Source organism: Myodes glareolus, chromosome 16 (genome assembly GCF_982192425.1).
Source record: "Myodes glareolus chromosome 16, mMyoGla1.1, whole genome shotgun sequence".
Classification (NCBI taxonomy): domain Eukaryota; kingdom Metazoa; phylum Chordata; class Mammalia; order Rodentia; family Cricetidae; genus Myodes; species Myodes glareolus.
Genome location: NC_142041.1, coordinates 18,082,580 through 18,099,754, shown reverse-complemented (window position 1 = coordinate 18,099,754; position 17,175 = coordinate 18,082,580). Strand labels below are relative to the sequence as shown.

General features: G+C 42.6%; 1 protein-coding gene across 2 annotated transcripts in view; it reads right to left on the bottom strand.

Moving 5' to 3' along the window:
* Nucleotides 1-17,175, bottom strand: part of Svep1 (sushi, von Willebrand factor type A, EGF and pentraxin domain containing 1) — a 172,629-nt gene that overhangs the window by 110,702 nt on the left and 44,752 nt on the right. For both annotated transcript variants that reach the window (XM_087897113.1, XM_087897112.1), the window contains exons 4-5: nucleotides 2,285-2,443; nucleotides 1,185-1,364 (exon numbers count right to left, since the gene is read on the bottom strand). In XM_087897113.1, coding sequence (XP_087753239.1) covers nucleotides 1,185-1,364; nucleotides 2,285-2,443 — 339 coding nt within the window. The remainder of the gene's footprint in view (nucleotides 1-1,184; nucleotides 1,365-2,284; nucleotides 2,444-17,175) is intronic.

Genomic DNA, 17,175 nt, shown 5'->3' with positions numbered 1-17,175 from the left:
AGTGCCCAGCATAGTTATAGACGCACAGTTCTCAGGAGACAGTGCCCTTTGCCGAGGGATCTAGGTGAAATTGTGGCATCTTGGAGATATCAAGTCCTTAGCAAAGGACATTGATGATAGACAGAATAAGGCTTCCAGTTTCAGTCATGAATGAACCAGTCCACCAAGATGTCCACCAAGATGCTTCTTAAGTCTAAACTTCAGAAAAATCAATTATTAAATTTTACATATACTTATGTCCCAAATCTAGTACTCTAGACAGAGTAGCATTGGGGGCTAGGCACTTGGAGGGAGTCCTCAAGTCCTTGACTTGTTTTTACCTTTCCTTGGGAAGCCTCCGCCTTCCTGCCAGGTGAAGCCTTTGGAGGCTGGGGCTATGTAGTTGTAAGAACTAGGAACTCAGGTAACAGCCGGTCAAACTGGCGGGGGTGGGAGTGGGGTGGATCTGAGACACTGTTCTGTCTTTGCCGTGAAAGCCATGACTCCCACTGCTGTTCCCACTCTTTCTTGCTGGCTTGACTTGGCTCCTTGGAATCTCACCAGAACCTGTTCTCCACTTTCTGGAGCTGGAGACATTTGAGTTGAGGCGCTCCCACTGCAAAATTCTGGTGTGACGCAAGCCCTGTCTTGTGGGAGTAATCCAGCCTTCACTCTGACTATCCCAAGTCTCGGCATCTTTCCTAATGTTCTTCTTACCCCATCTTGATTATCGAAGTTTGAGTAACCTGTCCATTTACCTCTAGACCAGCAGTTTCCAGCCTGTGGGCCACAGCACTTTGGGGGTTGAATGAACCTTGCACAGGAGGTACCCATCAGACATCCTGCACATCAGATGTTTACATTACAATTTATAATGGCAGAAAAATTACAGTTATGAAATAGTGATGAAAATAATATCATGGTTGCAGGTCACCACAACACGAGGAACTGTATTTAAGAATTGTGGCATTAGGCAGGTTGAGAATCACTGCTCTAGACAGACATTTCTTTGCCTATTCATTAAAAGACTATGAATGGTAAAGTTGGCAATGATGGGGTCAATCCAACTTGGCGGTTCTCAACCTTCCTCACAGTTTTCCCCTTCTTAGGAGTAGGAACAAATAACTGACCGGCCCATGAGACCCTGAGCTGTGGAAGTTGGACAAGACAACCAGGAAACGACATGAACTGGCCAGACCACATACCTCTACAGAAGCTCTCTGTCCCGGACCACAAACCGTTGGGTTGACACAAATGGATGCTGCTTCCCACGAGGTCAAAGCCAGGACGACATCGGACCCCACAGGCTGCATTGAAGTGGTTTTTGCAAGTGTTTTGTATAAAAAAACCATTTTCAGGAGGCTTCAGGGCAGGGCAGTGGACAACTAACAGAGAAAAAACCAAAAAGGCAAAGTTGGATTTTGTCTATGTAACTGTATTGCTTCAGTTTATTCAGCAAAGCATGCCATCTGTCCATTGACATGTCTCCATATATAAATCTTTATTTATCGATACTAATTTCTCACAGCCTTTCCATTTGGCCCATCCAATTTTTAAGTATGTATGGAACAAGAACCCCTACATATGACTCCCAGTACGTATTACTACCAATTAAAACGTAACATAGGCTGGACACTGCCTTTTAAGCTTCACAGGGTTTTATTTTTATACTGGTACAGATGAATGTAAGATTTCATGGACTTTCTCCCCAGCTCTGGTGCTGAACCCCAGGACTTCATGTGTGCTAGGCACATGCTCGACCACCAAGCTATATTCCCTAGTCCCTAGTTCTTGACTTTCATAGCTCATTAGATAATTTCCCTATTAATAAAGGTAGAATAAAATAATGAAGAGATAAAGAGCCAGGTGTGGCGGCACACACCTTAATCCCAGCTTCTGCCGTGCACTATATACTATGTAAATATTTTCTACTTTTGACACGATGGGAAAATATTTATGAAAAAAAAACTTTTTAAAGATGAATTTGAGTACTACCAGGCCCAAGACAAGCTGGTTTGCCATTCAAATTCATTGCTGATGTTGTAGCATTGCTCATTTCTAAGTACTAATTCATAGTTTCTGCAGTCACACTGCTCCTATGAGCTCAGATCTTTTCTCTAGAGCAGGAAGCCCGTGTGTTTAGTGCTATGTAATAGGAACAAATGACACTCCCTGTCCCTGCAGTGTGATCAAAGATGGGGATGTTAAAGACCACCCTAAATGTATCCAGTGAAGCCACCACTCTGTAAAATAAAAGCTCAAGGTCAGCTTTCTATTTCCTGTTTGCTCACAGTAGGTGGCTTACCATGACAGGTCTGACCAGATGTCCGGTACCCTTCTCGGCACACACAGTCTTCAGGGGATGTGCTTCCAGGTCGAGAGGTATGGTTTTCATCAGGACATGGGATGCATGTGCTGATTCCTCCTGGAGAAGCTTCAGGTTTATACGTCCCTGATGGGCAAGCTGTGGGCAGAAAAGTGACCAAAGAAGTTCGTTTATCTCCATAGAAACTTAGAAAAAATGTTGAGTAGAATGGGGTGGAGATAATCATTCTACATAGAAATAATTATTATATATTTCAAGCAGAAAAGAAGCTTTTAAAAAGTTTTTTTTTTTATTTTTACGTTTGTGTTTTGCCTGCAGGTTTGTATGTGTATCACATGTGTGCAGTACTGATAGAGGCCAGAAGAGGGCATCAGATCCCCTGGAACTGGCTTGCAGTGTGGGTGCTGGGAATCGAACCCAGTCCTTTGGAAGAGCAGCTAGTGCTCTTAACCACTGAGCCATTTGTCCCCAAAGGCTGACATATTTCATTTGTTATGTGCAAGGCATGAAACTTCTCTAGCCAACCCTAGTGTCTGTCATAAAATACGACATTATAACATGTTGGGGTTGACTTTTGGAAAAACTCAGCACAGCAGTATATATTAAGGGACTCAAAGAAATCAATGGCACTCCACAGATTAAGCAAATCACAGCAAATAGGAAATACATATTACATCTCCCCATTCTGTGCAGTCACTCCACCTCTACCCCAAGATCCCTGGGTCCCCTCAATGCAGATCTGCAAATTCACCCCATCATGTCCGTTGGGAGACCTTGACAAAGGATGAGGAGAAACCGAAGGGCTAAAGGCAGAAACTTAACTGATGGGAAAAGGTTTTGTGAAGAAGAAGGAATGAAAAAATCCTGCTTCTGCCAGGCTCTCAGGGAGCAAAGATTAAAGGCAGAATCTAACTGACCTTACTTCGATCGCCCCTCTACACTGACAGTGTGTGGCTTTGAATTTGTAGCTTCAGCCCTTTGGGAATGCCCATCTGTAAAACAGCTCAAAAAATAAGACATTTAATAGCGAAGGGGACTTGGCGGTATTCAGCTAAGTAATTAAATGAAGCACAGCCATGAGGTGGGTTTGATTATTGAGAGAAGCCACAACCAAGGAGCGTGTATTTCCATGCCAAAAGCATGAAGCAATTGCATCAAAAGTAAGATTCATAGTAAAATGCAGCCATTAGGAAAATAACCGTGGTTCTATAATTCTTCATTTACATTAAAAAAATAGACTATCAAACTCCCATGGCATATGCTAAAAAATTCTAGTTCTGAATCCATTTAAAACTTTAAAAATGAGGGAAACATTAAAAATACTAATAAGTCTCTGCCTATGGAAAACAGTTTGGCATAGGGGAAAGAACTATTGCTTCAAAGCATTTTTTTTAGTGACCAGTAAGTGCTCTTGAATTACACATTATATCAGACATATCTTCACCCGAACGCTGAGGGTCAGGAACCTCAGGTTATTGCAAGACAACAAGGCCTCCTTTAAAGAGAAGCCGGCATTTGCACGGGCAAGTGATTGAGATAAAGGCAGTCATACATAAGAGCAAGAAAATACAACTGCAAAATGATCCTTGCTACCATGGAAAAATGACAGGAGCAACAGAATTGCAGGACAACAGAGCCAAGTAGGCACAGCCGTAGTCACTATTATGCTATCAAGGCTGAGACTGCAAGATTCACAGCAATATCCAAATGAAATCAACAGAAGCCACAGCCAGCAGGAAGGAAACACATCACAAGTTTACGAGGAAAATCAATAAGATAGTGATGAGTATCAAGCAGATCCTTCATGTCCCCGGTACAAAAACAAATTCAGGGGGCGGGGGTGGGGGGAAATCAGCATGGATTGAGGTAGAGAGCTGTGTAAAAGGACACTATGGATGCAACAGTCAGAACTCTGGGCAAGAACCAAGGAAGACACTGGGCACGTACATGGGTGATACACATGATTCTAGAAAATAAAGTCATTTCATCGGTTAAGAACGAAATCAAAATCAAAAACACAGGTTGTGAAAAATAGTGTTAAATAAACTGCTTGAGAGAGAGAAACTTGGAACATGTAGTCATATTCTAGTGTCACATTAAATAATTGTGAAAACGGAAACGAATAACAAGTAAAGCTCCCTTTTCTCAAGAAAATACACGGTAAGAGACAGAAAATAACTTTTGTATAGTATAAAGAGGAAATAATTCAGATACAAGAGAACCAGGAAGAAAAGTGGAAATAAGAAAGCAATTCATTCACACGTACCAATATGATATAATGAAAGGAAAATGCAGGTTCCAATTTGTTCATAAGAACACTTGTGTAGCTACGAATAAGAAGAAGAATGTAGGACCTCAGCACTCAGGAGGCTGAGACAGAATGAGTGTGAGTTCACTACTACCCTGGACTACATAACAAGTCCCTGAAGAGATGGGGAGAAAGGAGGAGAAAAAAGGCAGAATGGGGGTGAGTTGTTTAATAACACAAGACAGATATGAGTGTGAGAATAAATAGATGAAGAAGAAATGTATGAGGCTAAAAATCCCAGGGCAAATGGTTTATTGCTCAGCATGAAGTAAAAATGAATCAGCACGGGGAAAATGAACGGCTGCCTTTTAGTTTGGCAACCTCTCAAATGATGTTAGCACCTCTTCCAGATAGGTGTGTGAGGAAAGGGTTTCTTTTCTGAGCCATGAAAAACACGTAATGTTTCTCTAGGGTAAACTGAGGGAATCCACGAAAAGTCTCACAGTGTGTCTTCCCTTTGATGACTTTGTCTCTAAAGGTGTTCCAACTAAATATGAGCAAGGATCTACACTAGACACTTTTGATTATTGCATAACATTGATGACGATGTAAATGTCCACAGAGAAAGGCTTTCTTGAGTTCTTAAGACACATCCAACCAACTAGACAGTCGCCATAGAAATATAGGTTCTGAGCTGGGGAGATGGTTCCCTTGGTAATGTGCTTCCTGTGTGAGTTCACACCATCGAGCATCCATGTAGTACACGTCTGTCATCCATGTGCTGGGTGTGTGGAGATAGGCAGGTCACAGGAACTTGCGGGTTGGCCAGGCTTGCTGAATCAGTGAGCTCCAAGTTCAAAGAGACCCTGTCTCACAACAGACACCAACCTCTGGCCTCCGTTGTTACTACATATACCCATCACATACACACGACTATGTACACACACATTGTCTCTTCTCTCTCTGTCTCTCTCCTTCGAATAAAGGAGTCAAATATTCAGTAATTTTTAAAAAAATATTTTTTCAAATTTTCTTTTTATATGTAGGGGTTTTGCCTGCGCGTGTCTGATGCTCCAAGACTCCAGCAGAAGGCACTGAATACCCCAGAACTGGAGTGACAGACAGCTGTGAGCTGACATTTTGGTTCTGGGAGAGAATCCTGTCCTCTGGAAGAGCAGCCAGTACTTTTCATGACCCAGTGAGCCATCTCTCCACCCACTGTTCATTAAATTTACAATCAACTCCCAGCTCATTTCCCAACCATGCGTGTGTGTGTGAGTGTGTGTGTGTATTCACATCTCATCAACCATTCATGTGTGTGGGTTATTCTCATTCATCAGCCACGCGTGTGTGGGTGGGTATTCTCATCTTATAGGTATGTTGTAATCAACAGAATTTCTAACACTTTGTAAATATTCCCCCCCCCATTTCTTTCTCTTTCTTGTCCTCCACTTAGCTTGTCTTTGTGTGTGTTCCCCTTTTGCTAAGCAAATTTCAGCATCCTCCGAGACTCTCGCTTATTCTTCAAAGTTTCCCCAACTCTGTGGACAGTTAACGCCCCTTCTCTTCTGAGTCCCACAGCACATCCCTACCCACTGTGCTCTGGTGCCAGGGTGTGTGATAGCTTAGTTGTCTCTTTCTCCAAGCGGGCAACGCACTCTGGGAAGTTCCCACATTTTTCCAATCCATTGGACTCCGCAGCTGTCTACCCCACTGCCTCAGTTGGCAGCCACACAAGCAGAGGAGGGCAAGAGAAAACAGTGGTTCCCAGCCGGTGGAGGCTGGGCCTAGACGGAGGCCATACTAATATCATGAAGACGTCAATGGGATGAAATGAAGATGTTAGATCTGGAAGCAAGACTATCGTCTCACAGTCTTGGCTCTTCCAGCCACAAGCTATGGGGTGCTGGAATAGGATTTTCCATTTTTCTATTTCTGTAACCTTAGGAAGTTACAGCTAATAATGTCTAAGTTCTTTCCGAAGGTAATATGTGAAGATTCCATAAATAGAATATGGAAAAGCCACCTGAAGAAGTCTTCGCAAAGTGTAGTCATTTCTGGATGCAGATTTGATATTTTATATTAAAAAGCAATATAACTACAGAAGAAACTAGCCCTACATGACTGTTTGCCAAGCCTCCTTGAATATAAGGGTTTACAATATTGGAGCATAGTGCTTGGGATAAAAATATCTGAAAGCACATTTGGAAACACGTTGTGAAATTCGCAGTGGTGATGGGAACCAGACTCCAGGAGAACTATTTGGAGGCATTACACAATACTAGGGGGCGAGGGGTAATCAACTTCTTGGACTTTCAAGGGAGAAATACATCCTCATCCCAAACTAAGCAAAGGCTGAAAAGATGAAATAAATCTGCGGTTTGAACAAGCTTCTCAAGGCTTGCTAGAGGTGCATGGTTTCGCTTTGTTTTGTTTTCTGTTTAAAACAAGGCGTTCCTGGAAGTAAACCAAATATTATTTCTTAACTCCTCTCTTTGTTGCTGTTAAAAATAAGCACTTTCTCTTTTCAGAAACATGTTGGTGTTAGTAGCTACTATTACTGGAAGTGTGAGTCTTGAGGTTGTCATGGTCAAACACCAGCTGGGGTGAAATTGTTTGACCGAAGCAGAGTCAAACATCAACTATTTTAGAATCTGTAAAAAGAGAGGCCTCAATGCTCTCTAGTCTGTTGGGCCCATTAACTATCAACACACACTATCCAAGGTGTGTTACGTGTCTGTATAACACACAACATACAGGGACTGACGCTCTATCTAATTCCTCCTTATGCATGCTCCAAGATTAACTTTTAAAGCCATAATGGATATTGGAAGCCTCCACCCCTGCAGAACTCATCTCTAAAGGTTAGTGAGTAATTTTAAGGAGCGCAGTTCCTGAGAGATTGCATGAGATGCATCTGGGGGTGCAGGATGCCCATTATTGTAGACAGAGCAGCAGCCCTTGGAGCCGTGCCATGCAGAAGCCTTCGCTTCTGCTCTACCTACGTAGGTCGACATTGAAACACCACACTTCTTTCCAACCTTATGCATTTGGTCTGAATGCAGAATCTGTTCCTGCAGGGAGTTGTGCTCCGATTTTTCCAGTGTCGAGCCGTTCACAAAAACAAGACCTAGCTGTACGCAGAGGGACTTTATTTCCACCCGGCAACTCTGATCCGTCATGATTTTGTCCGTGAATGAAGCGACCCTGAAGCCTCACACATCAGTGCTCGTGAGGAATGCGTAAGTATCCTGCTACTCCCCCGGGGACTGATTAGCTCATTTGGCTAGAGTACAGGCTATTTAAGTGAAATTGTGGATTTGAACCCTGTGGGGTGCCTTACCAGCAAATGGTGCCTTAACTGCAGGCTTCCCTGCTTGTGATAGGAAGCACCGGTTCAGTCTTACCAGGAGGGTGATGGATTACCAGAACTGTCAACAAAACGAAGTCCTGAGCCCTCACAGGATGCCTTGGTAAATTAAGAACTACACAGAAAGACAGTCAGGCAAGCAGGCAGACAGACAGCAACACACACACACACACACACACACACACACACACACACACACACACAAACACACACACCATTCTAGCTTAAAAATATTGTTTTTTTTTTAACTCCAGAGGCATTAAAGTTAAACTATTATATAGCCCCATTACAAGGTTATAGATAAGTGGCTTCTTGTACTTCTTTTTTACTTGGTATTAACAGACTTTTGTTATTATTTGATTGTTATTACTATTATTACTATTACTATTACTATTATTATTATTATATACCCCTGGCTGACCTGCAACTAAGTACATATCCCAGGCTGGACTCAAACTCAGAGATCCACCTGCCTCTCCCTCCAAATGTTGGGATTAGAAGATGCACCACCACATCTGGCAATAAATTTTTAAGTGTGTGTGTGTGTGTGTGTGTGTGTGTGTGTGTGCACATGTGAGCCCGAGGACAACTTCAGGCATCATCCTGAGTAATTCCATCAATTTCATTTGGAGATTAATTCCATCATTCTCCACTGGCATGGAGCTCACCAGTGAAGCTAGACCATCTGTCCAGTGAGCCCCAGGGATCCTTCTGTCTCTTTTTTCCCCAGTGTTTGGTTTTAAGTATGTACCAACATGCCTGGCATTTTCTCATGGTTCTGGGGATTGAATTCAGGACTTTATGTTTGCAAGGCAAGCACCTTACTAACTGAGCTCTTTCCCTAGGTATCAAAATCATCAATAGTCCCCAATAGTTCATTGTTGTGACCGTGAAAAGGGAGGCAGAGGCAGAAGAACATGTGGGTGAACCTGGGCTTGTCCAACAAAGCATCCCTGTCGTAAGTGAGGTGCAAGGGGAGGGACAATTCCAAAGATTATTCACAGATCTCTTCGTGTGCCCTGGAAGATTATTCACAGATCTCTTCATGCGCCCTGGGACACATACCTGTCCATACTCACACATGTGAACTTGTGCATGGGTGAACATAGTGTCCATGCATTCGTGCACACAGACATGTGTGGCTCTTAAATCTTGGTCATGACACCTATTCTGACTTGTTTCTGGTAACTCCAGCCTCATTTCATAGCAAGCTATCTTAAGGCAAGTCCTGTGCCACACTCTTATCTGCCAGAGCACCTAAAATAATCAACAGACAGTTGAAGAAGTCAATGAACAAATTTAAATGACTTTCTTCTGTGGTTTCCATAAAACCCCTTTTGGAATGACTGGGCCTGCCTGTGTTGTCTGGGCTGCCATACTTGAAGTAAGTCATCATGCATTTCTTTCCCCTTTAGACTTCCATTATAAAACATCTGACATGTCTTCTAACTGACATTTGTGTAAATTAAATTGCAAGTACTTTACTTTGGCAGCCACAATTCTTTCAACACACGAGATTTCTCTATCATTATCTCTCTCCCATGTCACTCATTATGAGAGGGTGTGGAAGGAAGGAGAATTCCCAAAATTCTGATGGCTTTGACGTTTCTGATCCTACAGTATGTAACTAATTAGAAAGCCATTTCCCAACCCCCGAAATCACTCCTGCATGGGGGAGCAAAGCTGTAAACTTAAATTCAGAGTCTCTAAAACAGGACGAAAAAGAGGCTATGGGGAATGGAGCAAAGAATTCCATCCTATGCAGGACGACATCAAACACAAACTAATGGGGGGGGCACTGCAGTAGATAACAACCCACCGGAAACTCTTAAAGGCATTGGGACCAGCAAGAGCATAGCCAGCCCCAAGTATCAGCAGATGGGACCACATGAAAATAACGTTTCTGCACAGACAAAACCAAACAGAACACCCAGCAACCCAGAAGAGCATCCAGACAACTTCTGGAATAGAGAACCCTTACCAGCCACACCTCAGAACACGAGCACCCAGAATCTACAAGGATGTGCAGGAATTCAACACCGAGGGAAGAAAACTACCCCATGGCTAAGGAAATGAACAGAAAAATGTCGAGGGAAGAGACAGACATGGCCAATGGCTATTCTTGAGAATGCTCAGCATCCCTAGTCAGGAGGGAAACGCAGACAAAAGCTACTTTGAGACACCACCTCCCCCTTCTCTGAATGGCCACTATCAAGGAACCTGAGCACAAATGTTAGAGAGACTATGGGGAGAGAGGAATGCTTACTCACCGCTGGCGGCAGAGCAAATTAATACACCATTAGGGAAACGAGTTCAGAAGTTTCATACGGCACAACCGCTCCACATATACCTAAGGAACTCCACATCCTGATACAGAGATATCAGCACATGTGTGATCATTACTGCTCTAACTACTATATCAAGGAGTGGAACCAACCTAGATGTCCATCAGCAAATGAAGAGATAGTGGAAGTATGGCATCTGTGCAAAACTGAATAGTATTTGTCTGTACAGAAAAGTGAAATCTGTAGGAAAATTTGTAGGAAAGTCTATCAAGTAAGGCGGGAGAAAAAACACCACATATTTTATCTCATATGCACATCACAGCTGTAATGGATGTGTAAACAGCTGTAAATGAGGATATGATGTTTAGAGAGGAACCCTAAAGTGGGTGACCAAAAAATGTGATGAGAAAGGGACAAAACCTGTGGCGGACACAAAAGGCAGGAAAGAGTCTGTCCATCTGTTTTACTTTCCGAACTTAACCTCGATCATAGTTTCTCTTTTGTAAGTAGGAGAATATGAATGTAATTGATAATGAATGTGTATGACCTGAAATGACAGCCAACAGCTCCAGAGTGGCCAGTCTAATGACAAAAATTTCACTTGCAAATATCCTGATTGTTTTTGTAGGAGGTTCTAAGGTATATATCAAAACCAGAATCCCTCTTAAAACTGGCAGATGGCTTAAATAAAACTAGTTTACAAGGAAAACAAACAAAACTCAATTGTGTTTCCATAGATTAGCAATGACCACACAGGAGGAACTAAAAATGTACTAATAATCACTTACAGTGACTCAAAAATAAAACACATGTGTAAATCACGCAAAACCTATACAGAACTTATGCTGAAAAAAAAACCCAAAGACCCAAGCATACTTCGTGTTCATAAATTTGAAGTTTTAACATAGCAAAAGTGTCAAGTTTTTAGCAAGTGATGTACAGATACAGGGCAGTGCCTGTGAAAATTAGAGCAGCCTTTCTTGTACATGAAGATAAGATTGTTTAAAGTTTATATGGAAAGATGAAGAAGCTAGAATAGCTGTAATGATTCTGATAGAGAATGAACACAGCCAATGTCAAGACTTAGTACACGGCTGTAGGGGTTGACACTGTGTCTGATGGATCAGAGCGCATCTCAGAACCAGACAGCAACACATCCAACAAGCGCAAAATGAGTTCAACGAGGGAAGCATCAACTTTCCAGGAAACTGTGGAGAAACTCGGTCCACACAGGTAAAGCCACCGACCAGACGTAAGTCTCACACCTTAAGAATAAAATGTGGCACGGATGTCCATATCAATGCAAGGCTAAAATGCGTTTAGAAGTGAACATAAGATAAAAATCCTTGGCAGTCAGGAAGGCGAAAGTATAATGCACAGATGGCAATGATGGTGAATGGACACCTCCAAGTTCAACAGCATTCCCACACTTAAAAGAATGACCCAAGAGCCATATCTCTTACCCCAAACAAAACATTTTAAGACAGATCAGGCATATTCACGTAAGACCCGGGACTCTGAAACCGCTGGAGGAACACAGAGAGAACACTCTTAAAGAAACAAACATAATCAAGGATTTTGTAAAAAGGACTCCAGAAGCAGCAAATCTCACAGAACTGACAAATGCATAGAATTCAAAGCGTCTGCACGGCAAAGGAAAAATCAATAGAATGAAGCCAGCAGAATTGGGAAGAAATCACTGACAAATGTGCAAAGGACAGGAACTTAACCTCAAGGATCTATAAGGAACCCCCAAATTAAACACCCAAAATATCCCCCAATCAATAAATGGACTAATTAGTTGAATAAAAAGAGGAAGTACAAATGGACCATAACTAATTGGAAAATTGTCCAATATCCTTAGCAACCAGGAAGCTGCTAATTAAACCCACAGAGCATCCACAGAAGAGCCGTCATCAAGACAATCACCACAAGCGCTGACAAGGGTTGGGGAAGAGGACTCTTCTGCACTGTGGGCATTTAATCGGCAGGGAGGGTCCTCAAAGAACTAAAAACAGAACTGCCGCATGACCTAGCTGCGCCATGGGGGATGCTGTGTCAGCAGACTACAGAGACACTTGCAGGTCCATGCTGATCACTGCTCTCTTCCCAACAGCCAAGGTATGGAGTCAGATAAACAGATAAAGAAAATCTGAGAAATATACATAGTGGAGTCCTAGTTAGTTATAAGGAGATGGAGATTATGATCGTCACAGGAAAATGAATGAAATTGGAGATAATTGTGTTAATTGAAATAAAACAGACCCCAGAAGACTAGATTTGAATTCAATCTCTCTCTCTCTCTCTCTCTCTCTCTTTCTCTCTCTCTCTCTCTCTCTTCCCGCCCCCCCGCCCCGTGTGTGTGTGAAACATAAGTGCACAAAGGTGGTTATGAGAGAGGAATAAGCAAAGAGGAAATGAAGGACGGTGAAGGAACATATTACATATATGACAAGAGGCAGAAGCAGGGATGTGGGAGGACAGCAGGGGGTGGATGAAATACAACGGTATAAATGTGTGAAAACACAACAAAGCCACTACTTTGTAGGCTTCCCAAAAATAATTAATAAAAATAAGACAACCATGTTCTCAGACAATAGAGAGAATGAGAAATAAATGCTGGAGAATGAGGGATGCCGTTTGTGAATTACATGGCTGGTGCAGACCTAGCATGCACAAAATACAAAGAATTCTCATGTTCTGAAAATAAAAAGCAAATAGAGCCAATCAGAAGAAGGATAAAGAGTCAGCAGAGACGGTTCCCTGCAGAAGGCATCCGTCACAAACACGCGTGTAAAAGGATACCCAGTTTCGCTGGAGACAACCAAAGGAAAATAAGACGCCACAGCATTCCTATCAGAATGACGGAAATCAATAAGAAACCGCTGAAAATGATACAGAGACACGGAAGCACAAATCCCTCTTTCTCTCGTTCTACACCCTCCCTCCTCTTCTTTGCTCTCCCTTTTTATCTTATTTTAAAGTCAATCTTCCTATGTAGCCCAGGCTAGCCTCAAACATTGAATATGCCTGTGTCAGTCTCCTGAGTGCTAGAAATATGGTAGATATTATCATACTCAGCCTCACTCATGTATTTCTGGTGGGACTGTAAAATTGTGTTGGATATTTTGTTTTTTAAACTAAGCACATGGGTACTATGTTACCATTCCATGTCATTTCTGGACATTTAGCACACAAATACATTTATGCACAAATGTTTATGGCAGCCTTAGCCATAACACAAACCCTCACCGTCCACCCCACCTCCCCATTTCCTTATCCCCTTTCCAGCCTTCCACTCCCACCCGTTCTTAGCATTAACTGTCAACTTTGACACAGTCTATAGACATCTGAAAAGAAGGTCTTGTTTGGGAGTTTTCTCCAATCAGATTGGCCTGTGGGCGTGCCTGTTGGGGATTGTCTTGATTATTAATTGATGCAGGAGGGCCCAGCTCATTGTGCATTACACCATCCCTAGGTAGGTAGTCCTGGGCTGAGTGAGAAATCCAGCCATGCATGTGCCAGAGAACAGGCTAGAGAGGAAGCCAGCAAGTAGCATTTCCCCAAGGTTTTTGCCCTGACTTCCATCAAATGATTGAACGATGACCTGGAAGTGTAAGCCAAACAAACCCTCTCCTCCCCAGGCCACTTCTGCTCAGGGTGCTTGATGACAACAATAGGGTAAAACTAAAACCAACCTGAAAATTGCCCAGATGCTCTCCATCAGACATGTGGTTAAACTGGGGTGTATTTCTACTACTAAATAGTCCTTACCCGCACAAAGGAACAAACTATCGAACATGCAAGTGGGAAAGCCTAGGGAGCCAGGCTGGATGAACAGCGTCAGTCTCAAAATGCTGCATGACTCCATTTATAGATCATTCTGGAAATGACATTATGTAATTAGACAACCGATTGGTGGTTTCCAGAGGTGGGGGTGGGGGTGCTAGGAGTTGGAGGAAGTTGTTAGGGCTGTATCAGACAAACCGAGTGATCCCTGTGGCAGCAAAAATGGTGGTATCAATCTCACAGCTGTGGTGGATTGAATGAGCATGGGCCCCACAGGCTCATATACTTGAATACTTGGTCGCCAGTTGGTGGAACTGTTTGGGAAGGGTAGGCAAGGGTAGCCTCGTTGGCAGAGCTGTGTCACTGGGGGCGGGCTCTAAGGTCACAAAAGACCTGCCATAACCATTTAGCTCTCTCTGCTTTATAGACATCTCCAGACATGGACTAGAAGCTGAAGAAAGGCACTGGGAGACTAAAGGGCAGATTGCAGATTAATATGCTGTCATCTGTCCAAGACAGCTCCTCAGGAAGGGCACACAAAGCCCTTTCAGATTCTTTTTAGGAAGAGCATAGATTTCTTACTACTACTAATGAAAACTTTCCATTTTTAAGCTTAATGTTCATTCCTAAGACAATTATTGATTTTGAAGTTTTCTCTGACTTCCTTACTATGCTGCTGATGTTACTGGTTTCCAGTTGATTCCTCTGGATTTTCCAAGGGAGAAACAGCATAACATGCAAATGATAAGACAATTCTTTTCATATTAAGCATAAAATAATAAAACACGTTATTTTGTGACATTTTCATAAAATAATAAAACATGCTATTTTGTGACATCTTCTCCTTTTGCCATAAATATCAACATGTAGCATGCATTTTTCTCAAAAATTGTTCTATGTTTATCTTCATATAGCGTCCCCCGTATTTTTTTTTTTTTGGCAAGATCTGTAAATCTCATCCTAACAAAAGACTCCCATCTGTTAGCCTCATGCTACATACAGTAATCATGGTTTGCTTTGTGCATTTGCTAGATGTTATACTGTGCAAATGGTAAATGGTAAACATGTGCAAAACACCCTGGAATGTTAATGCCTTGTGCTGGCCGCTGTATGAATCGAAACATCATCACTGGCCTTTAAAGCAGGCAAACAACTTGTACGCGGGTGCGCGTGTGTGTGTGTGTGTGTGCGCGTGTGCGCGCACACACACGTGTGCAAGCGTGCGTGCACGCACACGTGTACACGCTCACACACATACATACATACACACACACACACACGCACAGAGAGAGAGAGAGAGAGAGAGAGAGAGAATCTTTGGAACAAATTTGGAAGCAATCTTGGTAACTAAATAACATGAAAGAGATAAGTGTGTGATTAGCCACTTCCTATTGTTGAACTCAGCCTTCCAGATGGTTCCCTTTGATTCTGAGCCAGGGCTGTTCAGGGTCAGTAGATTTGTTCACCTCAAATTCTCTATAAGAGGAATGGAAAATTCCCAGGAAACTGAGAATCCAGCAGAGTTCCCATATGCCGTGCTCTAATATCTAAACGTGTAACTCATTTTATTTATTTACTCATTCATTCATTCACAAAAAAATTAATGAACATTCCAAGTTCATGTGCCATGAAACATGGGTTATAAAATAATAATAATAAAAAATATAATTATACCCTGAAGCAATTCACAAAGTGTAAAAGAAGGAATATCCCAAATAGCAATGCTATATGGTAAGAAAACAGGGAGGAAAATGAAGGGCACCCCAGCACCTCCATCTGGGTCAGACTGATAAGCTTTGGGAGGGAGAGATGCGAGCCGAAACTGTGTCGGAGAAGGATTTTCTGTGAGTACTGGAGAACGGGTGAGTGCTGAACACAGAAGCCATGGAAGATTCCAGGCAAAGGAACTGAAGGGACACAAGCAGAGCCTTCACAACCACAAGCAGTTTGAGGAAGCTGCAGTGTGAGTCTCTTTCTATAGACTCAAGCAAGAATTCAACCTTTCCATCGCCGCCTGCCTCTAGTAGTTCTTCTTAAACTCTTTACAAAGAGACACAGCAGTGTTTGTAAATCTCATGTCCTTGCACAGGTTTAATTTGTTAATATTGAATAGGTTTTTCTCCTGCTTGTGCTACTGATACTGGAACTTGGGGTTATGCAGCGTCTTGTACGGACCATGTCGCTTCCCTGACCATCACCCCATCACTTAATAGATTCTACTATGTTTGTGTTGTGTGACACTGTTTCTGGGAAAATGAGAAGAAATGACAGTTCACCCCAGATAGGAAACCAACAGCAACCAAAATAAGGGTGCCACCTAAATCCAATTTGGTGAACCGATGAGTTTTACTGGAGTTACTTACAGGAACAGAAATGATTCAAAGACAGCCACAGCACCAAAGACCCACTCCAGATGGGTGATGGCTAGCAACAGCTGGGACCCCAAAGCTCACTGCATGACTTTCAGGTGGTTCAAAGGGTTGGAAACTTCTTTCTTTTCCAGGCAGCTCAGTTGGGCTGCGCCCCTTCCAGGAAGCTTGACCAGTCTGAGCCTCTTCTAGGCAGCTCAGGTAGTCCTGCTTTTAGGTGGCTTGGGCTGGTCTGAGAGTCTCTCAGACGTCCTTACTGCTATGTGTGTGCTTGGGAAGAAAGGAACAGACTGGATCTAGCCAGTTTCAGGGACTTCCTGCAGCCTCTGATGTGCTCATTTCTTGGTCTTGCCTAGTAGGTTGAAAGACTTAAGACTTAATCTTCCTTTAACATCCTGTGTCTCAAGAGATTCCCTCCAAGATGGAATTATGTAACCTACACAGAGAGAGAGAGAGAGAGAGAGAGAGAGAGAGAGAGAGAGAGAGAGAGAGCAGGGCAAAGGAGAGAGATTTGTTGTGAGAAATGGAATGTGTGAACTGATGAGTAATTAAATAATAATAATAATTTAATATGAGTAATTAAAACTGGAGTAAGATAACCTGCATTTGCCTTGGCAAGGGCTGAGAACGAAGTGGAGCTATCTGGACAGCTGCTGCCAATGAAACTATTGCACTTTGTGAATTTGTTATTTGATGATTCCTGGCACCGTGAAAAGACACGGACGTGTTCATCTATGTTTTTGATGGTGCCTCACGACAGTGTAACCTAGCTTCTTTTCCTCTGACCGGGCTAAATGCCCTGACAAAAG